This window comes from Hyperolius riggenbachi, chromosome 8 (assembly GCF_040937935.1).
Source record: "Hyperolius riggenbachi isolate aHypRig1 chromosome 8, aHypRig1.pri, whole genome shotgun sequence".
In the NCBI taxonomy this organism is placed as follows: Eukaryota; Metazoa; Chordata; class Amphibia; order Anura; family Hyperoliidae; genus Hyperolius; species Hyperolius riggenbachi.
In genome coordinates this window covers 266,818,887-266,841,029 of record NC_090653.1, presented here as the reverse complement: position 1 = coordinate 266,841,029, position 22,143 = coordinate 266,818,887, and the positions used below count along the sequence as shown (strand labels likewise).

General features: G+C 46.2%; 1 protein-coding gene across 1 annotated transcript in view; it reads left to right on the top strand.

Annotated features, from left to right (window-relative positions):
• The window catches only part of LOC137527485 (plexin-A3-like), a 267,378-nt gene that overhangs the window by 234,125 nt on the left and 11,110 nt on the right, over window positions 1-22,143 (top strand). Inside the window, exons 24-33 of the mRNA XM_068248001.1 lie at window positions 2,332-2,474; window positions 2,620-2,876; window positions 3,246-3,312; window positions 6,098-6,244; window positions 11,865-12,024; window positions 13,544-13,647; window positions 17,312-17,408; window positions 18,757-18,947; window positions 20,172-20,341; window positions 21,302-21,514. Coding sequence (XP_068104102.1) covers window positions 2,332-2,474; window positions 2,620-2,876; window positions 3,246-3,312; window positions 6,098-6,244; window positions 11,865-12,024; window positions 13,544-13,647; window positions 17,312-17,408; window positions 18,757-18,947; window positions 20,172-20,341; window positions 21,302-21,514 — 1,549 coding nt within the window. The remainder of the gene's footprint in view (window positions 1-2,331; window positions 2,475-2,619; window positions 2,877-3,245; window positions 3,313-6,097; window positions 6,245-11,864; window positions 12,025-13,543; window positions 13,648-17,311; window positions 17,409-18,756; window positions 18,948-20,171; window positions 20,342-21,301; window positions 21,515-22,143) is intronic.

Sequence of the window (22,143 nt, the reverse complement as noted above, 5' to 3'; positions counted from 1 at the left end):
CAGGGAGAACAAAATACACTAAAAACAGTTAAAAAATGGGAGGTAGTGATGGACTTGCCTCCCCATTGAAGACACAAAGGGCTCTATTCACGAAACTTCTCATACATGATTTATCACCTATTTGATAAAAATAACCTTTCGGGCACATTTTGAAGTAAAATAATCACTCAAAGTAAGTTGTTCCTGATTAACTTCATATCAATATTACTTTTCTTACCTTAATTATATTATATTTTGCTCTTAAAAAGTAACAGATAAGGTGTAAACCGAGGAAAACAGGTGAAAAAGCTTTGCGAATCATGCCCAAATTGTGTAATTTAGGCAAATTTCATTCTATACTCCACAAAACAGTGAAACACGTTTCGCAGGTATTTCACCCGCTTCTTCAGGCAATTAACAGGAGTAACTAAATACCAGCTCTTAGCAGGCACCTAGTGGAAAAGGACCCTTATGACTTCTGACAGAATCCCAGCCTGTACATATGAGCTCTCTGCAGATGAAGTACATACAGAGAATTATCGCCAGGTTGCCATTGCTGGAATTGTCACCTATGAGGTCTCCTTGCTGCGGATATCAGGCTAATGATTAATTTCCCCCGCTCTGAGAGGGGGCCGGCCTTGGCGATTACCTTGGCGTGCATTAAGGGACATTAGCTGCAGAGATCGCGGCTGGAATTTGGGAATGTCCCTCTCGGCTGGCCATGTGAATTCCAGCAATGCCAGGGCTGGACCCCGGGGGCTTCATTAGCAGGCAGAGGCTTTATTGGATATGATAACACAGTCCTCCCTACAGACACTAACAGCTGCCCGCACCGGCGTCCCACAAGGTCACGCCAAGTGTCAGGAGCAGCGCTGAGAGATGACTTCCTACAGGTGGGAGGAAACGCACAGCCAATAACAAGACAGAGGGGGATACAGCCTTCAGTATACCGAGCTTCTGCCCACACTATTCACCTATCCCGGCCAGGAATGTGTTATGCTAGGTACACACAATGCAATTTTCTGACAAATTTACTGTCAGATCAATTATTTCCAACATATTCGATTTGATTTCCGATCGATTTTCTATTACTTCTATGAAAAATCGTTGGACAAATCTATTGGGAATCCGATTGGACATGTTGGAAATAATCAGACAGTGAATCTGTCAGAAAATTGCATCGTGTGTACCTAGCATAACACAGAGTATATATGTTCTCCACGTGTTGACCTGGGTTTCCTCCATCTACTTCAGTGGCCTTCCAGAACCACAATAGTAGTTTAAAGAGGCCCTGTAGTGACATGTAGTAGAATGCAGTAAAATATCTCAGTAATTTTCCCTGATTCAGCATCAGAAACATTTACTATAGCAATATATTGCTGAATACTGGTATGCAGCCCCACCCTCCCAATGATGTTTAGCCTAGGCTGATTAGCTATGTGCAATTCTCCCCGCACCCTTCCTTCCTCCAGAGCATTCTGGGAGACCAGGTATATTTTGTACTGGCTTTGGAACGCTCAGTGACCAAACATTCCGCAGTGCTGCACCTGACAAGACTAAAGATGTCACCACCTGTGATAAATTTCAGATTGTAAATTGGGGTGAGGGAAGATTTTACAGTGGCCCAAACACTGACTAAATAAGTTATAAAGTAATATTGTAGAAAATAAGCAATTTTGTTCAACATGTAATTTTCAGTACACTATAACATATTACCACCCTCCTAGCCAGATCACAGCCACTCACTCTCTGCTGTCATTCGCTGGCTCCCAGTCACATGACAGATGCAAGTCACATGATCAGGAGCCAGAGAATGATGCATGGAGGAAACCCGCAGCGTTGGAAGCAGGTAAGTATCTCACTGCACCCTGTGCTAGGGGAGGGGAGAGGGTTTACGGCTAGAGTTTGGATTGGGGGGGGGGGTGGAGGCACCATGATATTTGTTAGCTGGGTGCCTATTGTCCTCCCTGGGTTCTTGTTACACCCTGGACCACATGATGCAATGTCCCAACAACCAATCTGACAATTCAATAAGGATGGCTGAAAATTATATTGCAGTTAATTGCATGTGTGATCGTGTGCAAATCCTAGTTCCATTGAATAGTCAGGATTTTTCACTGTTGGTTTTGCAAAAAATATACGTTTGTCTTAAAGATCCTTCGATGCCAATATAGAAATATAAATTTGCAGTTGATATTACATTTGATCCAATCGCAGTATTTCTTGGTCATTGTCTCGAATGAATGCATTGTATTGCGTATGGTCGTCTTGTGTTCTAGTTGACTGTATACGTTTGGTAGTGATTGATGTTGCCGAATGCTGAGATTTCATGTCCCGTTCCTGTGATTGCAGCCTTTGCGGAGCTTCAGACAGACATTAACGAGCTGACCAACAATATGGACGGAGTGAAGATCCCATTCCTGGAATACAAGACCTACGCCATGCGGGTTTTATTCCCCGGCATTGAAGACCACCCTGTGCTGAAGGAGTTGGATGTAAGTAACTCTTTACCAGCCACTTCCTGTGCCGTAGACTCCCACAGCTGCAGGCTGATCTTCTCAGACAGCTCTGTCTGTGCCCCGCCCCATAGTGGCAGCAGTATCCTCTTTTTGACCACTCTGCTTGTTTCCTCCTCTCCAGATGCCCCCGAATTTGGAGAAAGCCCTGAGACTGTTTGGGCAGTTGCTGAACAACAAGACTTTCCTGCTGACGTTCATCCACACGCTGGAAAACCAGCGCAGCTTCTCCATGCGGGACCGCGGCAACGTGGCCTCCCTGACCATGGTGTCCCTGCAGGGCCGCATGGAGTACGCCACCGTCGTCCTGAAACAGCTGCTGAGTGACTTGATTGAGAAGAACTTGGAGAGCAAAAACCACCCTAAATTACTGCTGCGCAGGTGAGTTACCAGCAGGACGGGGGTGGTCCCACAAGCAGCATTGCGAGTGGAAAATTTTGGGAGCGATCCCGGAGAAATCACATTAGTGGCTACAATACCAAATCGCTCCAAGAATTGCAGTGAAGTTATTCCCTGTATAAAGAGGGAGCTAGTGCAGAGATTGGCTGTTTATTCCCTGTATAGAGAGGGAGCCAGCGCAGGAGTTTTTTTTATTTATTCCCTGTATAGAGAGGGAGCCAGCACAGGGATTGGCAGTTTGTTCCCTATAGAGAGAGGGAGCCAGCGCAGGGATTGGCTGTGGATGGAGGGGCGTGGTCAGGCTGGGAGATGCACTTCTGATGCCTGTATCCTTTATCTGTGTCCTCACAGGACGGAGTCGGTAGCTGAGAAGATGCTGACAAATTGGTTCACTTTTCTGCTGTACAAGTTCCTGAAGGTGAGAAGACCTGAAACCTAAGTCAGTGTGAACCTGCTGGACATGCCCGCGGAAACTCCTCATAGTGGGGCACTCCAGCTGTGTCTGTACTAAAGTTTAATGGACTGCTACAGTGTACATTACGCCATTCTGCCAGTCCTTGTGTGTAACTGCAACATCCTTAATATCCTTTGTGTAAAAAAGACAAAAAACTGAGGATTGTTACTTTCCATATCTGACATGTCCTTCTCTGTCAGCAGGGCTGCTGACTGGGACAGGGATCCCCTTCTTCACCTGGTCTCTTCCACCTTACAAGACTTCTTGCATCTATCAATTCAGTACAGTAGCTGACTGATCAACAGCTATGTGTGAAGAGCAAATAGCAGAAATCTTGTTGGGTGGGAGAAACCAAGTGAAGAGGGGGATCCCTGTCCCCCCCAGCAGCCCACCTGATATCACTTTTTTTCCAGTATCGGACACAGCCTGGTATATTTCAGAACGTATAAGCGTATGTTAAGGATTTTATTCTGCTTTTACTACATGGATGGCTGCAGGGGTGGCAGGAGGCTGCAATGTGCACCATGGTAGGGTGATAATTAACATGTTCTTGTAAGAAGTGTTTATAGATGTTTTATATCACTGTATAGATGGTAACAGCTAAGTGATTCCAGAACACACAGATGTGCTGAGTTTACTAAGACCTCTTCAGTGGTTCCCAGCGAGGATTCCAAAACTGATGCTAAAAAAAACTTTTATCAAGCAATTGGGGTTTGCTCCCCACACCTGGGTCATATCAGATCACAGAGGGGGTGCTGAGAGGCCAGCGTTCAAAACAGTTTTTCTCTTTTTATATAAAGCCACAGGAAAGAGCCTGAGTTGAGTACAAAAAGGAAAAAGAAAGAAACTGCAAGTACACTACTGCTAACTTCCCCAATCCACCACTGTGTCCTGTTATGAGGAAAGAGGAAATGTAACACAGGATTTAACTTCATCCCAATCAGTAGCCTTATACCCCTTTCCCACCGGAAATCTTTTCCTTTTCTCGAATATATCATGAGAGACATCTCTATGGCTGATATTGTGGTGTAACCCCTCCCACAATGTGATGTCAGGACCATGGTCCTGACAGTTTACTGTCTGTGAACCTCGTTGCATTGTGGGAAATAACAGCTGTTTCCAACTGCCAAGCAAGCATTATAAATGAACATTCACCAGCGTTGCACCTGACCGGATTAAAGATGTCACCAACAGTGATACATTTCAATGTAAATCGGAGAGAGGAAAGATTTTACACTGGGCAAACACTGACTAAATAAATTATAAATTAATATTGTAAAAAAAAAAAAAAAAAAAAAAAAAAAAGCAATTTATTAAATTATTCATTACATTATTCTCACTAGTGTTCCTCTTTAAAGGGAACCAGAGGCCCCCCAAAAAAACTTATACATACCTGGGGCTTCCTCCAGCCCCATACGCATGGATCGCTCCCACGCCGCCGTCCTCTGCTGCCTGGATCCGCCAGTACCGGATCCCGTCATGGCCACCAGTCGGCCGGCAGACGCGGCCAATTGTCCGCATCACCCGGGGCTCCCTCCATGTATGTACGCGTGAGGTTGCCTACTGCGCAGCCTCACGCGTACATACATGGAGGGAGCCCCTGTGATACGGACAATTGACCGCGTCCGCCGGAAGTGACGGGACCTGGTACCGCCAATCCAGGAAGCGGAGGATGGCGGCGTGGGAGCGATGCAGGCTTATGGGGCTGGAAGAAGCCCCACGTATGTATAAAAGCTTTTTTTTTTTCGTTCCTCTCTGGTTCCCTTTAACAGTATAGAGGCTGTATTTCTGACCTCTTTTTCATCCTGTTACATGCCTGCTTGTCATGCTGATCCCCAGCTTGTAATATCTTCTATGCTGCTCATCCAGCAGGCCCAGGTGTTCTGAGTCTCCTGGCTGCATGCCTGTTCCAAGTCAGTAATCCTGATACTACTGAAGCCAAAGGATGTGCATTACAGGAAGGCAAGTGTCATTTTTAGAAGCTGGTAAGCAAGTATCCAGATCCACCCCCTCTCCTATACAGGATTAGGATTGCATGAGCAATTCGCCCATAGGACTCAAAGCGCATAGCTATGTCTCCTATGCACAGATATGTGCTGGCTGGACTGGAACTTGTCAGGCGTTCATAAATGCCAGACTAAACGGGTGGCTTTTCGGTTTGGACTAATGCTAGGTACACGTTTGTTTTGCGTTCGATTGATAATTTCTGATATGTCCGATATTACTTTTGATCGTTTTACTGCTCGATTTTTTATAGAAGTGAATGGAAATTTACAAGAAAAGATTTGAGAATCGTGCGGGAAATCAAGCGGAAAAACGAATCAAAAATCTATTGAACAGGAAATAGACTTAAAAAACGCATCGTGTGTACCCAGCATTAAATGCTTCCAGGGATGGAGCTGTCCTGATTGGGTGTGGCAGGGAGTTCCAAAGGGTAGGGGCAGCATGACAGAAGGCTCTGTCTCCAAAGGTAATGAGGCGGACTTGGGGTGACCAAGTTATTAGAGCCTTTTGATCTACGATTGTGGGAGGTGTTGCAACTAGTCCATCAGGTATCCTGGGCCCAGATGGTGCAAGGATTCGAATGTCAATAAGCCAATCTTAACAGAATTCTCCATGTAATGTGCCTAATGTGCTTGTGTTGTGGGTCATGGCCTGAGCTTGGTGCAGAACAAAGCGATGGAGTCACATCAGGTGTCAGCGGTCAGTTAGTGTTGTTGGTAACAGGAGTCTGTTTCCCGCCTTGTAGGAATGTGCTGGAGAACCACTCTTCATGCTCTTCTGTGCCATCAAGCAGCAGATGGAGAAAGGACCCATCGACGCCATCACCGGGGAGGCCCGCTACTCGCTGAGCGAGGACAAGCTCATCCGCCAGCAGATAGACTACAAAGTCCTGGTCAGTCCGCCATTATTATTCATAAACTTTATTTATAAATCATGAACCTATTACACAGTACAACATTAACCCCTTGCGTACAAGCAGCCTCTGGCCCCTTAAAGTGAACCAGAGATGAAGCACCCTTGTGTATTTTACCATATATATCAGTAAGAACATTAGAGAAAACACTTACCATGCTCTCTGTTTCATCCTCACTGCTAAAAGTGTCTGTTATCAGCTGTGATAAGAATCCTCGACTGAGCGTTGAGTCTGGCTTTGCAGGGAATAATTATAACTGAGTCATTATAGCAGAGCACAAGGGGGCAGGCTTGGGCTTGAAAAGACACCAGAGAAGACAGACTCAGCTATAATCTTTCCGTAGCAAAGCTAGAGAGTGCTCAGTCCGGGATTCTTATCAGAGTTGATAACAGTCAGATTAAACAGAGAACAATGAAACAAATAGCAGATTAGGTGTTTACTGTCATGTTCCCACTGATTTATAAGGTAAAATACAAGAGGGTGCATCATCTCTGGTTCTCTTTAAGGAACACAGATTGCTGGTTCCACAAAACGGCACTTATCGATGAATCGCCGCACATACCCGCAGCTCACACCAGTCACGGCACTCTCCCATCACTGCTTTCATTGGCTCCTGACCCTGTCCTTCAATGTAAGCCAATGTGATTGGCTCACAGTGATCACACGGTCAGGAGCCAATGAAAGAGGCTCCTAACCTGCTCACAGAGCTCTGCCATCAGGGTGAGAGAACTGCGGCGGGTGCAGAGTGTAAGGCAAGGTAAAATCTACCGCCTGTCAGAGCCGCGCAGCCACCTGCAGGACATAGATTTCAACCAATGCGGTCTGGAAGTGGTTAAACGTTAGAATATGGGTAGATTACAGTGTTAAACAATGGTACACAAAATAGTGAAACAATAAACAATGGTGTGCAGATTGCTAGGTAGGGATAAATATAGACCATAAGTTACTGAGTCCATATGGTGGCGGAGAAGAGCACACAGGGAGGAGGTCCCTGCCAAATAGGCTTAGAGGAGTGGCGACACATTAGGGCATACATTTCAAACTCCAGCCTGCGGCCCAAATCTGCCCTTCAGAGCCATGCAATTTGGCCCTCAAGGGGTTTCCCCACTTTACATTATGTTTGGCCCACTCTAGACCACCAGGGAAGCTATTTTGGAGGTGAAGTCCTAGAACACCAGAGAAGCCATATGGGAGAGGTAGGGGGAAAGCACTAAATACTAGTGAACTGTATAGGGGAGGGTGGGGGCCACTAGACACTAGAGAACTGTGTGGGGGGAGGACCACTGGACACCAGAGAACAGTATAGGGGCGGGAGGCGGGCCACTAGATACCAGGGAACTGTATAGGGGAGGGACGGCAGCCACTAGACACCAGGGAACTATATAGGGGATGGAGGTGGGCCACTAGACACCAGGGAACTATATAGGGGATGGAGGTGGGCCACTAGACACCAGGGAACTATATAGGGGAGCGAGGTGGGCCATGAGACACTAGAGAACTGTATGGGGGGAGGACCACTGGACACCAGAGAACAGTATAGGAGTTGGGGGGGGGGGGGGGGGGCAATTAGCCACCAGGGAACTATATAAGGGAAGAAGGTGGCCAGTAGACATTGAGGTTGGCCCGCGACTTGGTCCCAGTATTCAATTTCGGCCCACTTTGTATTTGAGTTTGACACCCCTGCATTAGGGGGTGGAATGGCAGTTCAATGTAGGGGATTGGAGATATGAAGATGGTGGGTAGGCTATAGTAAATAGATGGGTCTTTAAGGCCTGCATAAATGAGTTGAAGGTGGGGGTGAGCTTGATGAGTGGAGGGGAGGGAGTTTGATAGAGTAGGCGCTCCTCTGAAAAAGTCCTGGAGCCTCTCCTGTAGTGTGACATAATAATTCATGTGTTATTGCCACTTATTTGATTTCCCAAAGTCCAGTGTTCTATTGTTGGGATCATACTGCTCCCTCCTGAGGCTGCTGCGTTCTGCACGGTGCTGCATTGATGTCTGTTAGTCTGGCAGGGTGATTGCAGCCGGCACTCATAAAGGATCAGTGTGCGCACATCAGAGTGGCAGACGGTAAATCTGGAAAATATATTGGCGGGGCTCAAAAGGGCACAGCTAATTAAATAACCATGCAGAGTCCGTCAGGCAGGGAATTAATTATAAGTTAGACTAAATAAATCTTCTCAAAGTTCTACACTTTAATATTTAACCAGCCCAGCTGCCTTGTCTATCGACCGCCCACACCGGCTCAATACACACATCCAAAGCCAAAATCAGACATACAGGAAACTTGGACTGCTTCCTCTCCTGATACTCTGCCTGCCCTCACACCCTATACAATGGCAGCTAAACAGATCCATCCCACTAACGTTATAACCCTCTTATCTGCTTGTGTGTCTCATCCAATTACTGGACACTGATCCTGCCACACTGTCTCTCCTGAACCCCCCCCCCCCCCCCCCCCCCATACAATACTACACAAGTCCATTATGGTGATTCCCCCAGAGGGATGTAAAAGAAATGTCTCCTTAAAGGATTACACTATTTAATAATAAAACAAAAAGAAACAAAACACTTAAAGCGGACCTGAGCTCAGAACTTCCTCTCTGCTCTAAGCGATAAGCAACATCATAATAACCTTTAAAGAAAAACATTTGTGTTACAGCTGATACATATCCTGCAATACATCTGCAGTGTCTGCTTCCTGATTTTATGGAAGCAGACATAGGGTTAACATCCTTTGTTTACAAATTGGCTGCTCTGCCAAGGCAGCCAGCCGACACAGCTGAGAGATCGAATTACACTGGTGATTAGTCACAGATGACGGGGAAGTAGACCTGCTAAACTCTCTACATCAGGGGTCCCCAAACTTTTTCGGTTAAGGGCCGGGTCAACACAATTCAAACTAATGGGGGGTCGGAGTATACATAATACTGTATGATGTAGAAAACATTACATTGAACCTAGGTAGTGTAAACTATTACCTGTTTACACGTTCAGACCTTTTCTCTCCCATTTAACCAAAGCAGACATTGTGCCCCCAATACAGCATGTGCAGATAGTAAAAAACCTCTTTTAGCCAGACAGTAAAGCATACTGTTGTCCAATTGGACAGCAGTGTCACATGATACGGAATTCCATTGGAAGCCAGCAAATTACTGCTCGCTGGCTTCCCTGTTGATTGATGGGACCAGCAGTGCTATTCTGTATGCAAGACATCAATATTTAAAGATGCAGTGGACCGCATCTATAAGTAATACCGTTTGTGAGTGGAGGGCCGGTAAAAAAGCCTCAGGGGGCTGCATTCGGCCTGTGGGCCTTAGTTTGAGGACCACTGCTCTAAATACATACAGGGTGCATCTATCCATGCTTTCCTTCTGTCATGTGCAAGAGTTCAAGTTCACTTTAACCTTCCTGGCGGTAAGCCCGAGCTGAGCTCGGGCTATGCGGCGCAGGAAGATATCTCAGCCCCTGGTGGGGCGATTTGCTCAGTTTAAAATGCTGTACGCGCAGCTAGCACTTTGCTAGCCGCGCGTACAGCTCGATCGCCGCCGCTCTGCGGCGATCGCCCGCACGCAGCGGCGCAAGAGGGCCCGCCCCCCCCCCCCCCGCCAGAGCCCTGCGCTGCCCGGACCAATGAGTTCCGGGCAGCGCTATGGGCTGGATCGGAGGCGTCTGACGTCAGGACGTTGGCTGACGTCCATGACGTCATTCTGATCGTCGCCATGGCGACAGGAGAAGCCAAACAGGGGAGCGCGTTATATACGCGTTCCCCTGTTTGCTATTGATGCCGGCGACGATCGCACTAGAGGGACACATGCGCCCTCTAGTGGTGTTTCATGTAGCTACCACTCTGGTAGCTTTACATGAAACAAAAAAAAAATAAATAAAAAAAAAAGGATTTTTGCCTAAGTGGCAAAAAAAATTAACCGCCAGGAGGGTTAAATGAGATCAAAGTAATGGTTAGGCACTCGCACCAGTGGTGTGTGGGGGTAACGTGACGTATTACAAGTGCAGGTGTGAAACCTTACCTGTTTCATCTCATTGGAGAGTTTTTAGTATTTTTGTTAATACGTGGAATAAGAAGATACTGATTTTTCTTTGGGAGAGTCATAATGGAGTTTTGTAAGATTTCTATGGCAGAGGTTCAGAAGGAAACACCCTGGCAGGATTAGTGTCCAAATTGCAGGAGAGGCACACAGGACAGATCAGACCTGAACTCAGAACTCCTCTCTGCTCTAAAACATAGGCAACAGCATAGTAACCTTTACAGAAAACATTTCTTTGTTACAGCTGATACAAACCCTGCAATAAATCTGCAGTGTCTTATTTCCTGCTTTCATGGCAGCAGACATGGGGTTAACAATCCTGTGTTTACAAATTAGCTGCACTGACAATGATTTCTGAGATTCCTGAGCCGACACAGCTGAGAGATCAAATTACAGTTGTGATTTGTCACAGATGAGGGGGAATTAGACAGGCTAAACCAGTGATGGCTAACCTTGGCACTCCAGCTGTGGTGGAACTACAAGTCCCATGAGGCATTGCAATGCTCTAACAGCTCTAAGCATAACTCGGGGAGGAAGAGGCATGATGGGATTTGTAGTTTTGTCACAGCTGGAGTGCCAAGGTTAGCTATCACTGGGCTAAACTCTAAATACATTCAGGGTGCATTTCTCCGTTTTCCTTCTGTCCTGGGCAAGAATTCAGGTCCAGTTTAAAGTGCTCATACATCAAGCGATCTCTGTGAGATAGATATCTGTGATCCAAGCTGATCAGAGAGAGAACCAACTGGTTGCCCATACACTGCAGTTCTCTATCGATTTCAGCATGAAATTCATCAGGAACCGACCTAGTGGCGCTGCCTCTGCCACTTGGCAACCTAGTGCAAAATTCCACTGGCCACCTGCTGCAACTCCGAGTCTCCTCCACAGTCTCCCCGAGGCCTGGTGCCACACAGGGTATGTCAGCGGATGAGGCCAGGAGTTGCGGCAGCGGGGAAGGTGAAATTTAGCACTGCACGGGCATCGGAGGGAAACATTGCGACTTGTGGAGGACAGCAGCCAGAGGTCTGTTATGTTCGGTGGTCATAATATGAAACGCAGTTACCATGCGATAGAGCACTTCTGACCGAGATCTTTGCAGCGTGTCCGCTCGGTCCAATCAGCAATTGGGCATGCTTGTTGCAGCACTAAATTTTCTCCAATTCGATAAAATGATCATATTGGATGGTCGATTAGGACACATTATCGGTAGGTGTATGGGCACCTTCAGGCATTTAGCTCTGGTAATCTGCCATTGTTTGGAGTGCTGGAATATGGAAATAGAAAGCGACCTGACTGCTACTTATTCTGGCTTGTGACCGAAAAATTAATGTCCACTGGGCAATGCACATGGTTGGATGAAGAGTAGGTAGGGGTGGCACATACTGAAGGTGGGTAACACACAGATCGAGGGGCGGAAGGTGAGAGTGGATACGACAGGGGAAGTGGGGTGGAGCAGCCCACATGGAGGTGGTAGGAGGGGTGAATACGAGAATACTGGACACAGATTTACAGTGAAGGTTGGCTTAAACTGTCTGTCCCGTTCTCTTCTCCTGTAGACTCTGAGCTGCATCTGCCCTGACAGTGAGAGCGGCACGGAGATCCCGGTAAAGGTCCTGAACTGCGATACCATCACCCAGGTGAAGGATAAGCTGCTGGATGCCGTCTACAAGGGAATTCCCTACACACAGAGGCCGAAAGCAGAAGACATGGACTTAGGTGAGGAGGGGGAACCCTACAGAGGGCACAGCAGGCTGCCCAGTCCATTATAGCGGACAATGGTGCTTGTGGATGGGTGGCCCATTCAAAGAGGCCAAACTTGTTCCAGCAAAAGCGGTCTCATTAAACAGAACTGTAACGGGTCCACTTATTTATTCAAACTTCTCAGTGCAATACAAACATTGTGCATATACAGGCGTAGAGGTCCGTACCGACGTGGCACACAAACGTGGGGGGGGGGGGGGGGAGACAAATAAGCCTGACTGCTGTTTCACGCTTGGCTCTTCTTCAAACTAGTGTGAAACAGCTGTCTGGCTTCTTTATCTTCCACCCACCACCAGTTAGCGTGCCATGCTGGTATGTGCCGCTACGCCTCTATATGCGCAGGTTCTGTATTGCACTGAGCGCTTTGCATGAATACGCAGACCCGGCATTGCCGACTATTGCTTCCAGCCTACCAACCATTGCCTCTGCATTTTTGCTCAGCCACAGTGTTAACATCTGTTGCTACCTTCTTTATCTCAAAACAAGTAGGCAAAATAGGTGGCACGATTTGCTGCATGCTTGTTCCAGGCTTAAATAGAACCCAAGAACCACATAGCTAAGAAGAGAGTAGCCTCTGGATCCTAATGAGGCTTCCCTCACTGTCCTCTGGCCCCCCGTTGCCACTCGTGGACCCTTCAGCGGATCAGGGCCGCGCTTCTCTTCTAGCGCCGTGCCTGCACAGTGAGATGATGCGGCTCTGGGGGACCAGAGGACTGCGAGGGATACCTCATTAGGCTTCAGAGGCCTCACTCTCTTTAGCTATGTGCTTCTGGACCTGAGCATCGGCTCGGTTACACTTTAAGTCCTGCAAGTAGAAGATCAACACTGCGGCCAGGCAAGTAACAGAATATTTAAAGGATACCCGAGGTGACATGTGACATGATGAGATAGACATGTGTATGTACAGTGCCTAGCACACAAATAACTATGCGGTGTTCCTTTTTTCTCCTTTCTCTGCCTGAAAGAGTTAAATATCAGGTATGTATGTGGCTAACTCAGTCCTGACTCACAGGAAGTGACTACAGTGTGACCCTCACTGATAAGAAATTCCAACTATAAAACACTTTCCTAGCAGAAAATTGCTTCTGAGAGCATGAAAGAGGTAAAAAGGGGAGTTTCTTATCAGTGAGGGTCACACTGTAGTCACTTCCTGTGAGTCAGGACTGAGTCAGCCACTTACATACCTGATATTTAACTCTTTCAGGCAGAGAAAGAAAAAAAGGAACACAGCATAGTTATTTGTGTGCTAGGCACTGTACATACACATGTCTATCTCATCATGTCACATGTCACTTCGGTATCCTTTAAGTCTCAGTCCGAGTAGAAACGTTTTCGTACCCTTGCGCAGAACTTTGTTTTATCTTTGTAGAAGCTGTTTGACTAACTTTCATAGAGAAGCTACCAATGTAAATATTGGAATATTGTCGAGTTCTATAGTAAGTGGAATATCTTCTCTTTCATAATATTCCCACAGAATGGCGGCAGGGGAGAATCACTCGCATTGTCCTCCAGGATGAAGACGTCACCACCAAGATTGAGTGTGACTGGAAGAGGCTGAACACACTGGCCCATTATCAGGTGACAAGATCAGTGCTCTTCCCGCCTCTCCATCCAATATGGGCTTGTTATTATTATGCATTTATATAGCACTGACATCTTCTCCTGCACATTACAGAGTACATATGTCACTGACCACCCTCAGAGGAGCTCACAATCTAACCACTACCATAGTCTAATATCCTACAATATTATTATTATGCATTTATATAGCGCTGACATCCTCTGCAGCACTGTACAGAGTACATAGTCATGTCACTGACCGCCCTCAGAGGAGCTCACAATCTAATCTACCGTAGTCATAGTCTAATATCCTATAATAGTATTATTATTTACACTGCTAAAAAAAAATAAAGGGAACACAAAAATACGACACCGTAGATCTGAGTGAATGAAATATGCTTAAGTACTTTGTTCTTTACATAGTTGAATGTGCTGACCACAAAATCGCACAAAAAATACGTGGACAGTTTGCTTTCACAGAAGTTTGATTGACTTGGAGTTGCATTGTGCTATTTAAGTGTTCCCTTTATTTATTTTTTGAGCAGTGTATTTATAGAGCACTAAAGTGTACCAGAGCTGTTAAAATACATAGAATGGATACTTACCTGGAGCTTCCTCCAGCCCCATAAGCACGTGTGAGTTCCTCGCTGTCCTCCCATGGTCTGCCGTTCAGCCGCAATCAGCCCTGGTAACTGGCTCAGTCAGTGCCTCCCGTGCATGTGCAGAAGGCCACGACTGACATGCCTGAGCCAGTTACCAGGGCTGATCGCGGCTGAACGGCAGACTGTGGGAGGATGGAAAGGAACTCACACGTGCTTATGGGGCTGGAGGAAGCTCCAGGTAAGTATCGATTTATTTTTTTATTTTAACAGCTCTGGTTTTCTTTAACTCTTCTGCAGCACTTTACAGAGTATATAGTCATGTCACTGGCTGTCGTCAGAGGAGCACTCCGTCGGATCCCTACCATAGTCATATGTCTATTACAGTCTAGGGCCAATTTAGGGTGGAGTGTACACGTTGTGATTCTTATGAAGTCATATGGGTCCGTTTCCACTATGAAACGTGACTGCATGCAAAAGCACACTGCAGTTCGATCGTGCTTCCTTCTATTCTATTTTTATATATTGGAAACATTTTCTGCAGTCCTTTACAGAGTATACAGTGGCTTGCAAAAGTATTCGGCCCCCTTGAAGTTTTCCACATTTTGTCACATTACTGCCACAAACATGAATCAATTTTATTGGAATTCCACATGAAAGACCAACACAAAGTGGTGTACACATGAGAAGTGGATCGAAAATCATACATGATTCCAAACATTTTTTACAATTCAATAACTGCAAAGTGGGGTGTGCATAATTATTTAGCCCCCTTTAGTCTGAGTGCAGTCAGTTGCCTATAGACATTGCTTGATGAGTGCTAATGACTAAATAGAGTGCACCTGTGTGTAATCGAATGTCAGTACAAATACAGCTGCTCTGTGATGGCCTCAGAGGTTGTCTAAGAGAATATTGGGAGCAACAACACCATGAAGTTCAAAGAACACACCAGACAGGGCAGGGATCAAGTTATTGAGAAATTTAAAGCAGGCTTAGGCTACAAAAAGATTTCCAAAGCCTTGAACATCCCACGGAGCACTGTTCAAGCGATCATTCAGAAATGGAAGGAGTATGGCACAACTGTAAACCTACCAAGACAAGGCCGTCCACCTAAACGCACAGGCCGAACAAGGAGAGCGCTGATCAGAAATGCAGTCAAGAGGCCCATGGTGACTCTGGACGAAGCTGCAGAGATCTACAGCTCAGGTGGGGGAATCTGTCCATAGGACAACTATTAGTCGTGCACAGCACAAAGTTGGCCTTTATGGAAGAGTGGCAAGAAAAAGCCATTGTTAACAGAAAAGCATAAGAAGTCCCATTTGCAGTTTGCCACAAGCCATGTGGGGGGCACAGCAACCATGTGGAAGAAGGTGCTCTGGTCAGATGAGACTAAAACTGAACTTTTTGGCCAAAATGCAAAACGCTATGTGTGGCGGAAAACTAACACTGCACATCACTCTGAACACACCATCCCCACTGTCAAATATGGTGGTGGCAGCATCATGCTTGGGGGGGGGGGGGGTGCATCTCTTCAGCAGGGACAGGGAAGCTGGTCAGAGTTGAGGGGAAGATGGATGGAGCCAAATACAGGGCAATATTGGAAGAAAACCACTTGGAGTCTGCAAAAGACTTGAGTCGGGCGGAGGTTCACCTTCCAGCAGGAGAATGACCCTAAACATAAAGCCACGGCAACAATGGAATGGTTTAAAACAAAACATATCTATGTGTTAGAATGGCCCAGTCAAAGTCCAGATCTAAATCCAATCGAAAATCTGTGGCAAGATCTGAAAACTGCTGTTCACAAACGCTGTCCATCTAATCTGACTGAGCTGGAGCTGTTTTGCAAAGAAGAATGGGCAAGGATTTCAGTCTCTAGATGTGCAAAGCTGGTAGAGACATCCCCTAAAAGACTGGCAGCTGTAATTGCAGCAAAAGGTGGTTCTACAAAGTATTGACTCAGGGGGCTGAATAATTACGCACACCCCACTTTGCAGTTATTGATTTGTAAAAAATGTTTGGAATCCTGTATGATTTTCGTTCCACTTCTCACGTGTACACCACTTTGTACTGGTCTTTCATGTGAAATTCCAATAAAATTGATTCATGGTTGTGGCAGTAATGTAACAAAATGTGGAAAACTTCAAGTGGGCCGAATACTTTTGCAAGCCACTGTATAGTCTTGTCTTTAACTATCCCTCAGAGGAGCTCCCAATCCAATCCCTACCATAGTCACATGTCCGTTGTAGTCTAGGGCCAATTTAGGGGAAGCCAAATAACTTATCTGTATGGTTTTGGGAATATGGGAGGAAACCAGAGTACCCGGAGGAAACCCACGCAGACACTGAAAGGGCATACAAACTCTGTGGTTTACATAAGAGCTCCCCAGACTATGGCCCACAAGCCAGATGAAGCTCACCTCTTTGGTTGGTCCTCCTTGCTCTCCACTATGCAATGAGGAGACCATTAAGCAAGATAGAGGCACTTTGACTGCGGAGATGAAGTAACTTACAGATGAGGTTGGGCCCAGTGACTAAGGTAGGGCTGATTGGGGGGGGGAGGGGGGAGGAATTCTATTACTGGGGTAGGGGCATGGTGACTGTTAAATGTGGGGCCACAAGATGCGGGCACAATGATGAAGGAAAATTAAAGGAGAACTGTAGTGAGAGTTATATGGAGGCTGCCATATTGATTACCTTTTTAAGCAATACCAGTTACCTGGCAGCTCTGCTGAGCGGTCTGTCTGCAGAATCACACCAGAAACCAGCATGCAGCTAATCTTGTCAGATACGCCTGATCTGCTTCATGCTTGTTCAGGGTCTAGGGCTAAAAGTATTAGAGGCAAAGGGTCAGCAGGACAGCCAGGCAACTGGTATTGCTTAAAAGGAAATCAATATGGTAGCCTCTATATACCTCTCACTACAGTTCTCCTTTAAGGGCACATTGATGGATGACAGATGGGCACAGTATTTGGGGAGCATGTTGATTTATTACAGAAGTGGCCCCTCTATGGCCTGAAGGGTCAGTGACTAATCCTTTATTGAGATCACCTGAAGCTTACTCCTTTCACTTTATCCATTGTACAGGTCACAGACGGCTCCACCGTGGCTCTTATTCCTAAGCAGGTGTCGGCTTACAACATCACCAACTCCTTCACCTTCACCCGGAGCCTCAGCCGCTACGGTGAGTAGGTTGCATTTATCTTCATTGAAAGGCCAACTTCAGGAATAGTTGTGTTCAGGAAGTTTGGCAAGAAGATTGGAGTTTTAGCATTCGTGATAATTTTCCTTACAAGAAGTGAGTAAATATCTTCAGCAGTGATAGAGGCGGACACCAATAGAACAGTTCCTGCAGAAAGGGGGGAACTGGAACCCATCACAAGCTGTTATTTCCAGCCCTCATATTCTGTCCCCAGGAACACCTGAGTTCCTATCAGAGCCATGGAAGCTCACAGACAGGAAGTGAGGTAAAATTCAACCTGATTGGCGACATAGCAGAAAACAAAAATGCTTAGAAAGCTTGGGCTGTAATGAGTTACTTCATCCGTATCCCTGGTACCTCTACTCCCACTCTAAAGGTAGCCATACACTGGTCGATTTGCCATCAGATCGACCAACAGATAGAATCGGATCAGAGAGGGATCGTATGGCTGCCTTTACTGCAAACAGATTGTGAATCGATTTCAGCATGGAATCGATTGACCATCTGTGAACCATCCCCCCCCCCCCCCCCCCCCCGCATACATTACCTGCTCTGCGCATACATTACCTGCTTACCGGAGCGTGTCCCCCGGTCTCCGTTGTCTTCTTCTCCGCGCTGGTCTCCGAGTCCAGCTGGCTTCACTGAACTTCCTGTCCAGGGAACAGTAGAGTGCGCTCTACTGTTTAAACTTCCTGCTGGGACAGGAAGTTCAGTGAAGCCAGCCAGACTCGGAGCCCAGCGCGGAGAAGAAGGCCGTGGAGAGAGCGGGGACACACGCCGGCGGAACAGGTAATGTATTGCAGCTAGCGTCGGTCATCGGGCATTCGAACGCCGCTATCGACGCACTCCCGACCCGCCAGCAATCGAACGATATCTTCTGCATAGACGGATCGGCGGGAATTAATGATTTCAGACGGAAATCGATCGTTCTGTCAGCGTTTGCGCAATGATTTCACAGCAGATTCGATCACAGTGATCGAATCTGCTGTATATCGGCGGGAAAATTGTTAGGTGTATGGGCCCCTTTAGTTTTTGATAATGGGATTAAGGGAAAGAATGAAGAAATAAAGGCCATGTATATCCTCCTGCAGATCAGTCAGGTGATTATATTTTCCAAGGGATTGTGGGAAAGTAACTTTATCATTTTGCTGCAGCCAGTTGCTTGTTACCCCATGTGATTGGTGCAGTAGATGGGGAATACCTTTACAGATTTGTACAGAACCTCTTGCTGCAGAGACCTGTGACTTTCTCTCATTGTAACTTTTCTGACGAGGAAATCTGTTCCTGGATCATTTAATTGTATTTACTGATTTTTGCTTCCTCTCTATAGAGAGTCTTCTCCGCACCTCTAGCAGCCCCGATAGCTTGCGGTCGCGAGCGCCCATGATCACCCCTGACCAGGAGACTGGCACAAAGCTGTGGCATCTGGTGAAAAACCACGACCACACAGACCACAAGGAGGGAGACCGCGGCAGCAAGATGGTGTCAGAAATCTACCTTACTCGATTACTGGCCACCAAGGTAACGCCAGGCCCTGCCTGTAACAGGTCAGGCACGGGTGTGTATATACAGGGTATGTAGGATAGCAGGACAGGCAGGGGGCATGTGTGTGTGATGGCAGGAAGAGAGAGAGAGTGTGTCATGTGTGTGTGTGCGTATATATATATATATATATATATATATATATATATATATATATATATATATATATATATATATATATATATATATATGCAGTATGTATGTACTGTGTGTGTGTGTGTGTGTACAGTGTTTGTGTGTGGTGCCATGCCTAGCACAGAGTGTGTTTTACATGTGTATCTACAGTGTGTGTGTGTGATAGGGCAGTTAGAAGTTGTGTGTACTGTGTGTGTATAGTGTATGCTGTTATAACAGGACAGGCAGAGGGTATGTGTTATAAAACAGGATTAGAACAGCACAGGTAGAGGTGTATGTGTATATACAGTGTATGTTATCACTGTACAAGCAGGGGGAGTGTATGTGTACAGTGTGTGTTTGTGTTATCACAGGATGGGTAGAGGTTTTGTGTGGATACAGTTTGTATGTTTCATAACAAAGTGTGTGTGTGTGTGCGTGCGTGCGTGCGTCCGTGCGCGTGTGTAGTGTGTGTAGTGTGTGTAGTGTGTGTAGTGTGTGTAGTGTGTGTGTGTGTGTGTAGTGTGTAGTGTGTAGTGTGTAGTGTGTGTGTGTGTGTGCGTGCGTCCGTGCGCGTGTGTAGTGTGTGTGTGTGTGTGTGTGTGTGTGTGTGTGTGTGTGTGTGTGTGTGTGTGTGTGTGTGTGTGTGTGTGTGTGTCTGTGTGTCTGTGCGTGCGTGCGCGTGTGTAGTGTGTGTAGTGTGTGTAGTGTGTGTAGTGTGTGTAGTGTGTGTAGTGTGTGAAGTGTGTGAAGTGTGTGTGTAGTGTGTAGTGTGTGTGTAGTGTGTGTAGTGTGTGTGTGTGTGTGTGTGCGTCCGTGTGCGTCCGTGCGCGCGCGTGTGTGTGTGTGTGCGTGCGTGCGTGCGTGCGTGCGTGCGTGTGCGTGTGCGTAGGGTGTGTGTATCAAAGGACAGGCCAAGGATATGTGTGTACGTTGTATCAGGAGATGCACAGGGATTGTATGTGTGTATGCTGTGTGTGTATGTACAGTATGTTGTATCAGGACAAGCATAGTGGATGTGTAGTGTGTGTCTTTACAGCTTGTAGTGTGCAGACATCTGATCTATGCTTGTTCTGCTGCCCCCTACAGGGTACGTTGCAGAAGTTCGTGGATGACCTCTTTGAGACGGTGTTCAGCACAGCCCACCGGGGCAGCGCCCTGCCTCTCGCCATCAAATACATGTTCGACTTTCTAGATGAGCAGGCGGACAAGAGGCAGATAACGGATCCAGATGTCCGGCACACGTGGAAGAGTAACTGGTGAGGAGTTGATACATCACACATCAGTGAGAGCCAATGAGATCAGCCTGCCTGATGTTCCCACACTGAGGAGTTTATTTACACAGCCGCCCAGAAGAGCTGTTTCCCAGCAGCCAGCTGATAACGCCTTGCCAGTCACCCTGCAAACCGGTGTTTATATTCTCTCCACCATCCCTGGCTACATAGAAAATAACTGCCGCTTTCATATTACGTACATCATGGAATGTTGGAAAACGCGGCTCAGCATAATTGGCACGAATGTTCTTAAAAGTGACCTGAACTCTTGCACAGGACAAATGGAAAACAGAGAGAAATGCACCCTGTATGTATTTAGAGAGTTTAGCCTGCCTAATTCCCCCTCATCAGTGACTAATCACCAGTGTAATTTGATCTCTCAGCTGGCAGCCTCGGCAAAGCAACTAAATGGTAAACATAGGATGTTAACCCTATGTCTGCTTCCATGAAAGCAGGATGTAGACACACTGCAGATTTATTGCAGGATTTGTATCAGCGGCCACAAAGAAATGTTGTTCTTTAAAGGTTATCATGCTGTTGCCTATCTTTAGAGCAGAGAGGAAGTTCAGAGTTCAGGTCCGCTTTAAAGAGAAATTTTACCGAAAGATAAGGTAAAAAAAAAAAAAAATATATATATATATATATATATATATATATATATATATATATATATATATATATATATATATATATATATATATATATATATTGCAAAGAAACCTGTCAGGACCATGGCCATGACATCACACTGTGGGAGGGGTTTCACCACAATATCAGCCATACAGACCACCTTGATGATCTATTTGAGAAAAGGTAAAGATTTCTCGTGGGAAAGGGGGTAACGGCTACTGATTGGCATGTACCAGTAGATCAATTCTGGGTTAAAGTTCCTCTTGAAGAAAGATATAATTTTTTTTTTCCTTTTTTTTTTTTTTTTTTTGTCAGCTTGCCCCTTCGCTTCTGGGTGAACGTTATCAAGAATCCGCAGTTTGTCTTCGACATTCACAAAAACAGCATCACAGACGCCTGCCTTTCAGTGGTGGCTCAGACCTTTATGGACTCCTGTTCCACCTCTGAGCACCGACTCGGGAAGGACTCGCCAAGCAACAAACTACTCTACGCCAAGGACATCCCCAACTACAAGACTTGGGTGGAACGGTGAGCCCCACAAGCTAATGTCTTAAGGCCCACCCCTTTTGTCAGCTAAAAGGAATGGTTATGATTTTTTGGGGGGCATGACTAGTCCTGCATGCTGAGACTAGGATCTAATTGTTTTTTTTTCCCCTTTGCTAATGATGTAAGGAGAGAGGAAATGATAGAGGAAGCATTATCGCAGAGTTTGTCTGTAACACGACCTGTGATACTCCTAAGATTAACAAGCTTCATTACTTGCTATGCAGATCATGTAGTATGAATACTGCAATGTCCTTGTGGCTATCAATGCACAGGGAGAACATCAAGGTCTTTAAAGAGAACCAGAGATGAAGCAACCTCATGTATTTTACCTTATAAATCAGTGGGAACATGACAGTAAACACCTAATCTGCTCTTTGTTACATTGTTCTCTGTTTAATTTGCCTGTTATCACCTCTAAGATAAGAATCCCGACTAAGCAGTCGGTCTGGCTTTGCTACAGAATAATTATAGCTGAGACTGTGTTCTTTGCTGTCTTCAAGTCCAAGCCTGCCCCCTGCTGGGCTTTGCTCAGGAATCATTATAGCTGAGTCATTATAGCAAAGCCAGAATCAATGCTCAGTCCGGGATTCTTATCTCAGCTAGATAACAGA